This window comes from Vulpes vulpes, chromosome 11, assembly GCF_048418805.1.
Source record: "Vulpes vulpes isolate BD-2025 chromosome 11, VulVul3, whole genome shotgun sequence".
NCBI lineage: Eukaryota > Metazoa > Chordata > Mammalia > Carnivora > Canidae > Vulpes > Vulpes vulpes.
In genome coordinates, this window is record NC_132790.1 from 27,507,840 (window position 1) to 27,523,276 (window position 15,437).

The 15,437-nt window shown below is 39.6% G+C and overlaps 1 protein-coding gene across 3 annotated transcripts in view; it reads left to right on the forward strand.

Annotated features, from left to right (window-relative positions):
- UVRAG (UV radiation resistance associated) overlaps positions 1-15,437 on the forward strand; it is a 318,383-nt gene that overhangs the window by 285,813 nt on the left and 17,133 nt on the right. For 2 of the 3 annotated variants that reach the window (XM_026010452.2, XM_072725950.1), the window contains one exon: positions 6,808-6,899. In XM_026010452.2, coding sequence (XP_025866237.2) covers positions 6,808-6,899 — 92 coding nt within the window. Of the gene's footprint in view, positions 1-6,807; positions 6,900-13,007; positions 13,105-15,437 lie in introns of all 3 variants that reach the window. The other variant, XR_011995135.1, reaches the window with a different exon arrangement.

Below are 15,437 nucleotides of genomic sequence, written 5' to 3' on the forward strand. Positions count from 1 at the left end.
GAAAGGATTTGGGGAAAGGGGTTAACTGCTCCCTTATCCTGGAGTAGTCAGAGAGTCACCTACAGGAAATGGAACTTGTGTTATCTCTTCGAGGATGGATAGAATATGGCAGTTGGAGCATGCCTAGAGAGAGCCTTAAAGACAGGAAATAGAACTCTGTTGAGTGCTCTGGAAAAGACTGTAAGGAAGGTTGTTAGCTACTACTGAAAAGCAGTTGTATATATAGGGGACTGCATGTTACACAAGTCAAATATATTCCTTTATGTCAGCTCCCTAATGAAATGCTACTAATAAAGATAAAACAATTCAAACTTGCAAACTCGTGAGGATGAAGAGAACAGAAGAGACAAGAGTGAGTGATAATCAACAAAATTTTAGAAGAATGCCAACAGATAAATGAGTGATAAACGGAGTTGGCAAAATAGAGAAAACCAAAACCTAAGCCTTCAAGTATCGATGTAATTCAAACCATAGGACTCCAGAAGGACAGGATTTAGAGGCATCATAGAGCGCAGGGTAAGGAGTAGGTCAAAAAGCAGGAGGACTGGTTGAAAGTCTATACACAAAGAGAAGATTCTCAGTTCACTTCACTCACCCTGTGTATAGCCAAGCAACTGTCCCTGCACACACCCCAGTGGGAGAATGGAGGTTTACTTCCTGAAAACATTGAACCAAAGAAGCTCTGAACTCTGAACTGCTGGTATATTGGGGCAAGAAGTAAGATGCCTTACTAAAAATAATGGGATTCAGTAAAGTGAGAACAATGGGTGGAATTCAGTAGAGTCCAACATACCAACACTGAATTCCCCTGAACCAGTTTTTCCTACTTTAAATCTCAGAATGGGATCCAGATTATACTCCTAGACAGAAGATTGAGATTCCCTCTGGAGAAATAGAGTCCCAGCAATGAAAGCTACTGGAATTGACATGTGCCCCACAGAAAGAGCTAGGTTTCAATCCACTCAGTCTACAGTGAAACCCCCTAGTCTGCAAGCACTGCTAGTATATAAACTCTGATCAGCTTTTTAAAGTCTCATTTGTAATGCCTGTTTTTTAAAGTCTAAAAAGAGGAGGAAAAAAAAAGAAGGAGACCCAGAAGTAACAGGAAGTGGAGGAGATGACAAAACAATGCTGTGGCTGCTAATAACAAAAACAACAACAACAATAATAAATTATCAGAATTAGGGGATAAGCAACTTCACATTGAAAGGACACACAAGGGGATCCCTGGGTGGTGCAGCGGTTTGGTGCCTGCCTTTGGCCCAGGGCACTATCCTGGAGACCCGGGATCGAATCCCACATCGGGCTCCCGGTGCATGGAGCCTGCTTCTCCCTCTGCCTGTGTCTCTGCCTCTCTCTCTCTCTCTCTCTCTCTCTCTCTCTCTCTGTGACTATCATAAATAAATAAATTTTTTTAAAAGTATTAAAAAAAATGAAAGGACACACAAAGTGCTCAACAGGACAGATGAAAAAAGACCCAAACAGAAGTTTAGGACTGTGAGATTTTAGAATACTGAGGTTAAAGAATAAAACGCTACAAGCTTCCCAAGAGAAGAATCAGCTCACATACAAAAGACTGGGAATTAGAATATTATCACATTTCTTGGCTGCCATGTGTATAGTTAAATGACAGTGAAACAATATTTTAGAAATTCCAAAGGGAAATTATTTCAGCTTTGAATTCTATACCCAGGAAAATTATCATTCAAGGTTTGATCCTAGTTTGGGGAGGATCTAGTGATAAGTATATAAGTACACAAGTAATACTGCCATCAAGATAGTTACTCCACAAGTAGGAAAAATGACAATTATCACTTAAGGAAAAACAAAAAAGTACAGGGGTGCCTGGGTGGCACAGTCAGTTGAGCCTCTGACTCTTGGGTTCAGCTCACTCAGGTCATGATCTCAGGGTGGTAAGATTGAGTTGGGCTCTGTACTAAGCATGGAGCCTGCTTGAGATTGTCTCTCCCTCTGCCTCCCCCACCCTCACTCTCTCTCTGTCTCTCTCTCTCAAATAAATCTTTTTATTTTTTTTAATTTTTATTTATTTATGATAGGCACACAGTAAGAGAGAGAAAGAGGCAGAGACACAGGCAGAGGGAGAAGCAGGCTCCATGCACCGGGAGCCCGACGTGGGATTCGATCCCGGGTCTCCAGGATCGCGCCCTGGGCCAAAGGCAGGTGCTAAACTGCTGCGCCACCCAGGGATCCCTAAATAAACCTTTTTAAAAAAAGGTTCAAGGGACACCTGAGTGGCGCAGCAGTTTAGCACCTGCCTTTGGCCCAGGGCGCGATCCTGGAGACCCGGGATCGAATCCCACGTCGGGCTCCCGGTGCATGGAGCCTGCTTCTCCCTCTGCCTGTGCCTCTTCTGCCTCTCTCTCGCTCTCTCTCTCTCTCATGAATGAATAAATAAAATCTTAAGTAGATAAATATAAATAAAGTTTCAAAAAAAAATAGTATATTACATGGCTAGGCAGTGAACAATATTTCTGCAGACACAATAAGCCCTAAATATTGATCTAACAAAAATGTGGTACTGAATATCTTGAGAATAAGGAGAACTTATCTGGGAGGGTAATTAAATCCTCATATTCTTTAATAAAAAGTCCATAGATGATGTATGGGTGAGGGTATAAAATGTTTGTGTAAGAGGAGAGTAGTATAAATGAGCTGAATTTTTACTTTTCATAATAGGAAGACAGTAGATGATGTCTAAAGCGGAAAGAATATGAAAGAATAGGAAAATTAATACAGTCATATTACTTAGAAATATGAAGGTAAAGAAGAAACAGCTAAAAATAGTTGCTACTGAAGAGCAAAGAATTTGCTTTTTCATTATAAGCCTTATAGCAGTTTAGACTTATTAGACAGTACAAGTAATTTATTTTTAAAATGTAATATATATGTATTATATGTAATTTTTTGTTTCATGTATTTAAAATTAAAAGGATGACATGGTAGAAAGAATTTGGAGTTGTTTTTAAGAAGTTCTAGCCTTGTAAAATCAAAACCACCAGAAACGACAGATGTTGGCAGGGATATGGAGAAGAAGGAACCCTCATACACTGTTGGTGGGAACACAAACTAGTACAACCACTGTGGAAAACAGTATGGAAGTTCCTCCAAAAATTAAAAATAAAAATACCATGTGATCCAGTAATTCCGCTACTGGGTATTTACCTAAAGAAAACAAAAATAGTAACTTGAAAAGATATGTGTACCCGTATGTTTATTTGTTTATTGAAGCATTATTTAAAATAGCCAAGATATGAAAGCAACTCAAGTGTCCATACAAAGATGAATGGATAAAGAAGATATGATATATATATATACACACATATATACATATATGCAATGGAATATCTTGCCATTTGCAGCAACATGGATAGACCTAGAGGCCATAATTCAAGGTATAATAAGTCAGAAATATAGTTATATGATTTCGTTCATATGTGGAATTTAAGAAGCAAAACAGATGAACAAGGAAAAAAGAGACCATAAAACAGTCTGAGGGCAGCTTGGGTGGCTCAGTGGTTTAGCACCACGTTAAGCCCAGGGCGTGATCCTGGAGACCCGGGATTGAGTCCCATGTCGGGCTCCCTGCATGGAGCCTGTTTCTCCCTCTGCCTGTGTCTGTGCCTCTTTCTCCCTCTGTGTCTGTCATGAATAAATAAATAAATAATCTTTGAAAAATAAAAATAAAACAGATTCTGAGATACAGAAAACAAACTGGTGGTTACCAGAAGGGAGAGAGGAGGGGTTAAAATAAGTGATGGAGATTAAGAGCATACTTACAATGAGCACTGTGTAATGCATAGAATTGTTGAATCATTATACATCATGAATTTGACTCAGTATTATATTGATACAATATTTATCATACAGCATATATATATGTTAATTATACTTGGATTTTAAAAAGTAAATAAAATTTTTTTTAAAATTCTAGGCTTGGCTTTGTTCCTCATCAACTCTGTGACATTGGGCAGGACACTTGCCTTACTGAGCCTTCGTTTCTTCATTTATGAAAGGAAAGATGTTGGAAAGATGATCTGCAGGATCTCTTTAAGTTAAAATATCGTATGATTCTGTGATAAAAATGATAATGCTATATAGCAAATGAAGAGTTAAGACCTGGTAGAGGCTTGACATTCCCACAGTTTCCCTTTTTGGTTGAAATCAGACTTGAAAAATTTTCATTGTGGTCTCTGAAAAGAATTCAACACCCACCTTCCATTGTGGAGCTTGGGGCAGGCAATTGGCTGTGTACTGGCTCAGGGACACATAGCTTAGTGTTATTTCAGTATGGGTTCGGGGTTTTTTTGATATTTAATATTTTTCAGTATGAATCACAGGTGAAATTTCCATGCCATGTGTAAACAATTTCACTTTTTTATTGAAACAATGAATTCAGGAATGTCACATTGGGATATCAGCCACTTTACTTTTATCAATGTATGGAAAAAATGCTTTTATATTAGTGTAAGAAATGATGTCATTTAATATGGAGTAGATCTTATAATTCAAGGTCAGCAAATTTCAGGAGGTGATTTAGGTCACCAGGCTAGCTTTGGAAAAGGAAAAGAATATTTTCCCTTTGTCTTCTCAAGCATTTCAACCAATTTTCCTCTCAGATTTTGGGGTAGATGGTGGAATAGCATGGTTGTGAGAATAAGGCTCTAGCTAATAATGTCTTTGCTATTGAAACATGGGGCCCTGGAGAATTTATTTCCCCTTTCTGGGCTTCAGTTTCCCCACCTGCAAAAGGAAAGGATTGGCTTAAATAATACTCAAAATACATATCAGCTTTAACATTCTGTGTTTCTTACTTCCTTACTTTATGTGTATATTCAGACCATTCAAGAGATCTGATTAGGGTTGGGGGTTTCCCTTTAAAAGTTCAAAGTAGTAAGAGTAAACTCTTCTCTTTGTTAAGTGTCACTCACACTAAGTAAAAACAAAAGCAAAAAAGAAAAAATGAGTTAAGTACTAGATACAAGCAGAAGAAAACTTTGGTATTTTTTGTTCATAGTGGTTTTATTTTTTAAGAGAGGAAAATATTTAGAAGTTTGACTTAGCCACTTTTTAAGTTAGGTGCTGGAAAAGTAAAAGTTCAAGAGTTATTATCCTTCCTGGTTGTACACCAGTACACAGTTTACAGAGTACTTTTTTCATATATATTATGTAATTTGAAAATTTCTACTGTGTATTTACTGTGTATTTGATGTTCTATGTGTGTGAGAGAGAGTATGTATTTGAAAATGCACATATATTTACCTCAGATCTCTGTCATAACCAGTTAAGGAAGCAAGTGGTATTCAGAGACAGAGTGAGAGAAGGTGTGGAGCAGACAGATGAAAACCATTTAGTGAGTTATCCAAGGTACACTAGAAGGACCTAATGTTAGAAAATCAGCTCTAGCAGAAATAATTAAAACTAAGACCAGGTCCATCCACAGACCATAGTGTTTTCTTTTAAAAAAAAAAAAAAGATTTTATTTATTTATTCATGATGAGAGACACAGAAAGAGAGAGCCAGAGGCACAGGCAGAGGGAGAAGCACACTCCAGGGAAGGAGCCTGATGTGGGACTTGATCCCAGGACTCCAGGATCAGGCCCTGGGCCGAAGGCAGGTGCTAAACCACTGAGCCACCCAGGGATCCCCCCATAGTGTTTTCAAATGGGCTCTATAGCTCTGTGTACTGGTTGTAAACAAAAAGGAAAGTTAGGAATCCAAGAGAAAAACAGAGCACAGCGTCCTCAAAAGTGGCTTGCTATTTATTTGTTTAATAAGCACTAAAAATTGAGTGCTAGCACTGTCAGACTCTCTTGGGGATTAGAGATGAACACAACATGACGCTTACCCTTGGTTATACAAAGGGGAAGGGTCAGTGAAAGATGGGCTGGATGTGCCCAGAATACATCATGCCAGACGTTCAGTATCTAAAGCAAAATACTGAGGGGTGCCTGGGTGGCTCAGTCAGTTAAGCATCTGCCTTTGGCTCAGGTCGTGATCCCGGGATTGTGGGATCGAGCTCTGTATTGGGCTCCCTGCTTAGCTGGTAGTAGTTGCTTCTCTCTCTTCTTCTGCTCCTCCCTCCCCCTCATAATCACGTTCTCAAATAAATAACTAAAATCTTTTTTAAAAATAAAACAAAATACTAGTTTTATGGTATATGTCCCTGGAGTTGATGTTAGCAAACCCTAAGGACTCTTTGAAATATGCTAATTCCATAGTTGGCCATTCTTTGTCTTTTCCAGCTTCAGGAGACAAAGGAGCAGAAGACAAAGAGGCTACCTTTGGGTTTTTTTTAAGATTTTATTTAATTATTAGAGAGAGCGCGTACACGCACACACAAGCAGGGGCACCTTGGGATCATGACTTGAGCCAAAGGCAGACACTTAACTCCTTAACCAGCTGAGCCACCCAAGAGGCTAAGAGGCTACCTTTAAATATCATCTCAAGGGGATCCCTGGCTGGCGCAGCGGTTTGGCGCCTGCCTTTGGCTCAGGGCGCGATCCTGGAGACCTGGGATCGAATCCCACGTCGGGCTCCCGATGCATGGAGCCTGCTTCTCCCTCTGCCTGTGTCTCTGCCTCTCTCTCTTTCTCTCTCTGTGACTATAATAAATAAATAAAAATTAAAAAAAAAAAAAGTGTAGTCAATGATATTAGGTTCATACATTTTCATTTCCTCTTTTACAGTTCAAAAGAAGAAAAAATAATGAATGAATGGATCATGTTTGGGAAATGTTGCCTAGTATCTGCCAGAATTTCTTTTAATTGTATTTTTCCATCTTCACAGCTAAGGTATCAACATGGACTAGGGACTCCAGACTTGAGGCAAACCCTCCCTAACCTGAAAAACTTCATGGAACATGGACTAATGGTCAGGTGGTGAGTACTTTTATCTCTGACACTCAGAAACTGGAGTGTGGATAATCATCCAGAGACACTTTCCTGGCTTCCACGTTGCTCCTCACCTGTTTTCTTTGTTTCCTTCTTTATTAAGATACCTGAAGAAAAGGAAAGGCAGCCATTGTACATGTGTGGGTCTACACCCTGGCCTGGCCAAGTGGGGTGAAGCACCCTTAGGAGGGGAGTGGTCTCAAGCAGATACTGTTTTCACACTGGGAGGTTGGGTGGATATTGTTTGCACACTGGGAGGTTGGCTGGGCGAGGAATCCTTGAGTGCATTGCTGAGGCAGAGACTGGAGGACAGCCAGTGTGATTCATAAAAGAGAGACATGGAGCGACTAGGACCTCATCAAAGAACAAGTGAAGGACATAAACTACAGATATAAAATCAGGATCAGAGACCATGGGAGTTAAGGGAAGAAAGCAGACAACAACCTAGTCGTCGTCTCGGCAGGACCTAGTCTGAGACCAAGAGGCACATACTTGATGTCAGTGCCTATTGTATCATGAGGGCAAATTGCTGCTTAAAGATGCTTTGTCAGGGTAGGCTGACTCTTTGAAAAAGAGAAGGGGCAAGGGAAGGTCTGTTGCAAAGAAGACATTAGATTTGTTCACCTGACTTAATTCAGTGGAAAGCTGTTGGCTCTAGCCATTTAGTAATTCTTCAAGTTTGAATTCTTGCATGATGGGGAATAACTTACAAAATCATGTAAATGGAAATCAGGCCTTAAGAGCCAAATAGCTGGGAGCAGCATATTTTCTTCTGAAGAACACTGGCTACTCGTCTCACATCTTTCTCTAACCTGCCAGGTGAAGCTAGTGTAACCTCTCTGAAACTTAATTTCTTCATTTATAATCCCTGCCCTGCTCATCTCACCACTTTGTGGTGAGGATGAAATAAGAGGTTAGACAGAAAAACTTTGTGGGGAATAAGGTACAAGATTGGTTTCATTTTCTTCTGTGCCATAAGGATAAGCCTTGAGAATAATGAGAAAGTAACATCTTTGACGACCTTTACTTTGACATTTTTTATTTTTGTCCTCTGTGATCCACAAAATGCAAGTTCTGGATGTCTGATTTTAGCTAGGACTCCTGTTAAGTAAATGCACAATTGTTTAAAGAATTCTACTCAGAATATAAAAATAATTAGAAAAGCTTAGTACTGGATATGGACCTGAATACCCTCAGGCATTGGGATAGACATTGAGTTTTAAGGTAAAATAGTAATGAGCCAGCAGACGTTTACTTAGTGTTGTCTGCGTGTGTAAAGTTCTGTGATAGGCACTCTGGAGGATTAACAAGAAGTATAAGATTCTACCCTCAAGGGATTTGTGATCTAGTTGGAAACAAGATCTAAAATTCATGGAAGGTTTTGTAACACAAATGATAAATAACCTAATTTTTTTTAAAAAGAGGCAACCCACAGTACTACCTGAGGAGTCACTAAATGAATCTTGCTCAGTACAGGCAGCAAATTGTCCCAGCATTATTTATTGAAGGGTCTGTTTTTGTCTACTGTTTGATAATGCCATCTTCTTTGTGTATGAAGTTTACCTCTATATCTGGATCTGTTTCCAGGCTCCCAATTCTGCTCCTTTATTTGTCTATCTATGGGCTAACACCAAAGTTTTAACTATTATAAGATGTAATTTCTGCAAGTCATGTTGAGGTTTTAGGATGCCAAATAAATAGCATCCCTTCTCCCCCTAAATTTGGAGCCATTTAAGAGAGGAGATATAAGAGACAGACCAATAGAAATCAAAATGTCAGTTGCATTACTGATAAAGCCTCCTGGAAAATGTGGTTTGGAATCTGTGATAAAAAGGGCCCGCAAAGACGTCAGTCAAACTAAAACTTCCCTCATGGTCTCATGGTAAACTGGAGACCCCTAGGCTTTTCTCCCAGAGGCAGGCCCTTGACTGTGGAAAGCAGTCAGAGGCTCCTGCAGGAAACCAGACAGGGCTAAGCCAAGAATACCCAGGTTTTACTTTTCCTTCTAAATTCAGCCATCAGAAAAGACCCTTGTCTTCAAAGAAAGAGTGAGGATGGAGAGAAGCCAGGAGTGCTACTGCTAGATCATGTGCCTTCATAGCAAGGGAAAAGGAAGATATCCCAATTTTCCTAATAACTAGGAGTGATGCTCCTACTTACAGTTCTTCAAAACTGTTTGGCTTTCCTTGGGTTATGAATTGTATTTGTATGATTTGACAGTTTTATGATATCAAGTCTTTGTTACTATGAACTTGGTATCTCTTTTTTGTAAAGATTTTATTTTATTTATTTTATTTTATTTTATTTTATTTTATTTTATTTTATTTTATTATTTTTTTTAGAGAAAGGAGAGCATGAGCAGGGGGAGGGGCAGAGACGAGAAGCAAGCTCTCCACTGAGGAGGGAGCAGGATGTGGGACTAGATCCCAGGACCCTGGAATCATGACCTGAGCCGAAGGCAGCTCAACCAACTGAACCACCCAGGTGCCCCCTGGGTATCTCTTTATATGTTTTCCTTCTGTTTTTAAACATATCTCAGTGAAGTTTTAAAAATTTCTTCATAAATGTTTTAAACATCTTTTATTAGATAATTAGTCCTGGGTAGCTTACCATTTTGGTTACTGTTACAAATTTTTTTATTATAGCATCCAGCTTTTTTGTGGCTAGGATACAGGAATACCACTGATGTTTGTATTTTGAGAATTTTTTTTTTAAGATTTTATTTATTTATTCATAGAGACACAGAGAGAGAGGCAGAGACACAGGCAGAGGGAGAAGCAGGCTGCATGCAGGGAGCCTGACGTGGGACTCAATCCGGGGTCTCCAGGATCACGCCTTGAGCTGCAGACGGCGCTAAACCGCTGCGCCACTGGGGCTACCCTGTATTTTGAGAATGTATACAGCAACCTTGCTAATTGATTACAGTTTATCTTAGATTCCCTTAGATTTTCTGTGCATACAATCATTATTTTAGTGAATGATGGCATTGTTTCTTCATTTCTATTTTTACTTTAATTACTTTTTCTTTTCATATTTTACTGTAGAAGAGGAGCAGCGATAGTGAATAGCTTTGTCTTGTTCCTGACTTTAAAGAGACTGCTTCTGACTTTTCACCATTAAATATTATATTTATTGCAAGTTTGGATAGATATTCTTTATTAGCAAAAGGAAATTCCTCTCTATTCCCAGCACACTGTCATTTTTTAATCATGAATATGTGTATTAGGGAGGGGGTTGGGTTTTCCTTTTTTTTTGTTGTTTTTAATTTTAATTCCAGTTTAACATTTAGTTTCAGGTGTACAATATAGTGACTCAACAATTCTGTACATTACTCAGTCCTCATCCTGATAAGTATACTCTTAATCCCCTTCACCTATTTCACCCATCCCCTCACACACCTTCCCTCTGGTAACCATCTGTTTGTTCTTTATAGTTAAGAGTGTTTCTTGGTTTGTCTGTCTGTTCTTTTGTTCATTTGTTTTGTTTCTTCAATTCCACATGTGAGTAAAATCAAATGATATTTGACTTTCTCTGATTGACTTATTTCACTTAGCATTATACCCTCTAGTTCCATCCACATTGCAAATGGCAAGATTTCATTCTTTTTGTGGCTGAATAATATTCCTCTGTGTGTATATATACACATGCACTGAGTTTGTATATTTTTAATTTTATCAGGTGCTTATTCTGAATCTATTGAGATAATAATTGTTCTCCTTTACTATATTAATATGTTAATAAGTGTTAATACATTTTCTAATGCTAAACCATCCTCCTGGGATGTACTCTATTTGGTCATGATGTATTAATTATTTTTCCCATATTATTATATTCAGTTTGCTAAGTTTTAGAATATCTACCTCTGTGAACCGAGATGAGGCTAGCCTTGAATTTTTCTTTCTCATATAGTAATCCTTGTCTGATTTTGGTAGCAAGGTTTTATTTTTTTATTTTTTTATATTTTTTTGGTAGCAAGGTTTTAATAGCCTTATAAAATAAATAGAGATCTTTCCCTTCTTTTGTATTCTCTGGAGTAGTTTATAGTATATATAAAGTAAAAAATGATCTATATAGTTAAGGTCTGATAGAACTTAGCAAAAACCTGGTTTGTTTTTTATTTGTTGAGGGAGGAAAGTACAGATTTTTAACTACTGATTTAATGATTATAGGTCTCTTTATGTTCTATTTTTCCAGTTCCTCATTAACTCACTTCAGTCTGATTTCCAGTTCTGTCAGTAGACTGAAATTCCTTTTATCTAGGTGGATGCCTATGGAACTCTAGGTTACAAAACCTAAAGGTCACTTTTCTGTCTTTATCCTATCCTGCTCCACATCGGGCATTTGGGCTTGCTTGAAACATCTCTCTTGGCTTCCTTAATACTGCTGTACCCTGGTTTTCCTCCCTTCAGCAGTTCTTTCTCTGTTTTTCATGTTCTTTCTCCTTTACTTAATCATTAAATATGGAGTTCCCTATGGCCTCATCTTAGGTCCTCTCTCTCTTTCTCTCTCTACCCACTTCTCATGTGATCTCATCCATTCCCTCAGCTTTGAAAACCATCCCTATACTTATGGCCCCCAAAGTTGCACTTTCAGGGTTAATCTCTCTTGCCAACTCTACAGAGTCTGAGATCTCCTTGATGCCTCCCCATGGAGTATCACAGGCACCCCAGCATGAACATATCCGCAACTGTCCTTCCACTATCTTCTTCCTGTCAGCAAATGCTCACACAGGGCATGATCTTTGACGCCCTTCTCTTCTCCCCTCCTACCAGATCCATTCTGATTCATCAGCAAACCCTGTCATCTCTCCCTGCAAAGTGGGCATGTCAAATCCAATCACTGCCCCCCATGTCTACTATGATCACTCCAGGCCAGGGCACCAACTTCTCTTAACCGACGCTGCACTAGTCTGGTGTGTCTCCCTCATCTCACTCTTGTCTCGCCACTATTTATTCCCCACAGTAGCCAGGGTGGTCTTTTTACATTTTAGCTATATCTTAATCACTGCCAGTGATTCAGTGGCCAGAATAAAATTCACACTCTTTTCCATGGTTTACCTGCCCCCCGCCTCCTCTGATACCGCTCTCCCTCCTCTCATGGAGGGTCACTGTCCTGGCCTCCTCTTAGTTATGTGACCAAGTTCTTTCCTGACTCACTGTTCCTCTGTCTAGGATGTGCTCCTCCTCTTCCTTCTCTCTTACCACCATTCTTACCTATCCCCTCATATGGAAGGAACAGCTTTAGAAAAGGCACAGGAGCTTTATTGGCAGAGGACAGACCACCTTGGCTAGAGTGCACATTCATGTTAAGAACAGAGAGAATGTGGTACTTAGAGCTTATGTAATTTGGGACCCTTTCTCAAGAAATTTAATGCAATACTACAAATACAAAATTAGAAAAAAATGTAAATACTATAATGAAAAAACTGCAACAAATTATGGGAATTTTAAGAGGTTTGAGTCCTTTCTCCTGAGATCTCTTTAGACATTTTACCCAAAATGCTTACATAGAAATGCTTCCACATTGCAGCCTGCCTGCCTGCCTTTTCTCTCCTAAAACACTGTAGTTTCCAGCAACTCTCACTTCTGAGGTACAGAGAAAATAAATGGCTTTCCAAGCATGGTTGACCCATGAACCTATATCAATAACGCCAGAATCTAGGTCTCCTGGCACTGATGTAGTAAACCCATTAAGCCCTAAACGCACACATTTATGTAGTGCCCTTCTGTGCCAGCTGTGCCAGGCACATTAACACAGAATGAGTAGCAGGTATGACTTTATGGTGCTCTAATGAATAATGGGCTACAGGTAAATAAATGCAAAGCCCCACAAAATGAGTGCTGCATAATGATTCCAAGTCCAAACCACTGCAGGAAGCTAGGCTTGAAGTTACAAATGTATACAAAGCTGGAACAAGCACTTTTAGCCTCTCAGGAAATCTGAGACTTTCTGAGAGTAACTGTGGACTAAAGAGTACCTCCCAAGACTATGCTCATTAGGGCAGAGGGTAAAAAAACTCACACTCCTGAGGGAGCCTCTTACATCTTTTGTAAAAGAAAACACTTCCATTTTCTGTGTGGTTGTTACCATTCACAGATTGGTCCCTGTGGAAGCAGATTTGCTGTATGTTCTTTTGGTGTCCAGGATTTCAAACTGGCTGAGGATCAGTGCAGTCACTGAATTCCTCCTTACGGTAAGCTTCAAAGTCAAAAACAGCTTGTTTGTTTTGTGTTGTTTCTTAAAGAACAGATAGCATGATTAAAATTTCTTTAATGGCATGAATTTTTTTCTTTCACATTACAGGATTCTGATGTGATATCAAAAGCATCCACCTGATTAATCCTAAAATTAACCCTTTTTCCTCTTGAACACACTTACAGGGGGCACAATCAGTCCTCAGTGCTTTATGAGAGCTCTTTCCAGAAGAAGTCCCCATTTTCTCATCCTAGGATCACTAACCCCATTGAAACTGCCAAACAACACAATTTTTGAAAGCAGAATTTCAACTCAGAAGTTATACTCTTAGAAAAAAAATGTTATACTCTTGAGTAGTTTGGTTAAAAGCCACCAGCATGCCATTTAAACATCCTATTTTTCTTTTACTACTAACTACAAAGTCCAAGATTTAAATTGACATGCACATGCACAGCTGATGCTAGGGCTGAATTATGGTCAGGGAAGAATGTACACGCAAGCTGCTACTTGATGCCTGCCAGTAAGATGATAATTTTAAAACTGAGTCGCTGTGATTGTTGTGAACGGGCTGTGTGATGGGGCCCCAGCATTCAGGTCCTGGGATAGTGCCTCAACTGTCTCTCCACTGCTTTCTCACCCCTTCTCCGCTAACACCCCAACCCCCACCCCCGCCACATGCCACACTCATTTCTGACCTCAGTTCTTTACTCAGACAAGTTCCCACTACCCAGAATAGCCTGCCTTTGCTTCTGCCCTATCCAAATGTTTCCCTCTGACTTTAAGACGCACCCTACCTGGGGATCCTTGGGTGGCTCAGCGGTTTAGCGCCTGCCTTTGGCCCAAGGTGCGATCCTGGAGTCCCGGGATCGAATCCCACATCAGGCTCCCGGCATGGAGCCTGCTTCTCCCTCCTCCTGTGTCTCTGCCTCTCTCTGTCTATGATAGATAGATAGATAGATAGATAGATAGATAGATAGATAGATAGATAGATAGATAGATAAAATCTTTAAAAAAAAAAAAAAGACGCACCCTACCTCATTCGTTCACTGTCTTAACAGACACAGTGGCAGATACTGAGATACATATATTGTCCCGTGGTAGCATAGGGTCACTTCTCCCACCAAGTCTTAGTCACTAAGCTCTGGAGCAGCTGAGGACTGTCTTACTCATCCTGCGGTCCCAGCTTGGCATCAGGGAACCTGAAATTATGTAAGTGAATGAGTTAACCATCCATCTTGTTCTATCCATGGAATATACTCCTTGAACTTAGATTCAAGAGGGGTATAGTCAATTGAGGAATGAAATAGGAACAAACAATATGTAATAGAAAATAGGAAGTATGAAGTATTCTAAGAATGTTCTTTGGAACATTTCAGAGGAAGTCATTGACTTCCTGGGCAGTGCGGAATGCTGTAGTGAGACCTGGGACAAGCTTTCACTAAAGAGACAGCATTTGAGTGGACCTGGAGTGCAAGGATGATTTGGGCCTGTGAAGATTGAGAAATAGGACTGAGCAGGTTAAGGAAACAGTTGCCGAGTCATACTGAGCCTGGGAAGACTGTGGCTTTGAATGCCAACTCCACCACTTACTGTCTCTGAAACTTCAAGCAAGTTTAATCTGTCAGCTTAAATTTATCTATAAAATGGAATCAGTAGTGCCTACCTTGATAGAGTTGCTATGAGGATGTAAACATCTAGCATACTGCCTGGTACAAAGCACTAGTCACTAACTGGTAGCTATCATTATAAATAGGTGATGGGTAAGGGAATCATAGTTATTATCTCTATTATCTATTTCAAATGTTAATCCATTCTTTGTTATAGGTGTTTTGTTTTTCCTGTAAAATCTGCAAAAAGTGGGGCAACTGGGTGGCTCAGTGGTTAAGCATCTGCCTTTGGCCTCAGGTTGTGATCCTGGGGTCTTGGGATCGAGTCCTGCATCAGGCTCCTCACAGGGAACCTGCTTCTCCCTCTGCCTGTGTCTCTGCCTCTCTCTCTCCCTCTCTATCTTTCTCTGTGTCTATCATAAATAAATAAATCTTTAAAATAAATAAATAAATAAATAAATAAATAAATAAAATCTTTTAAAAATCTACAAATAGGTATAAAATATGGTTCTTGGTCACAATTTTTAATAGTGGCTCATGCTGTCTTGTATGTTAATGATACAAAATAGTCATCTTCTCATTCTCGCTTTCCCCAGGTCCTTTATAACACCCTTCTGGAGTCAGAGAGTTAAGTACCCTACAAATGTGTTTGCCTACCTACTTTTTTTTGGTACCTATCTTCTTAGGTACCTCTCACGTGGAGTTTGAAGTTATGAATAATAAG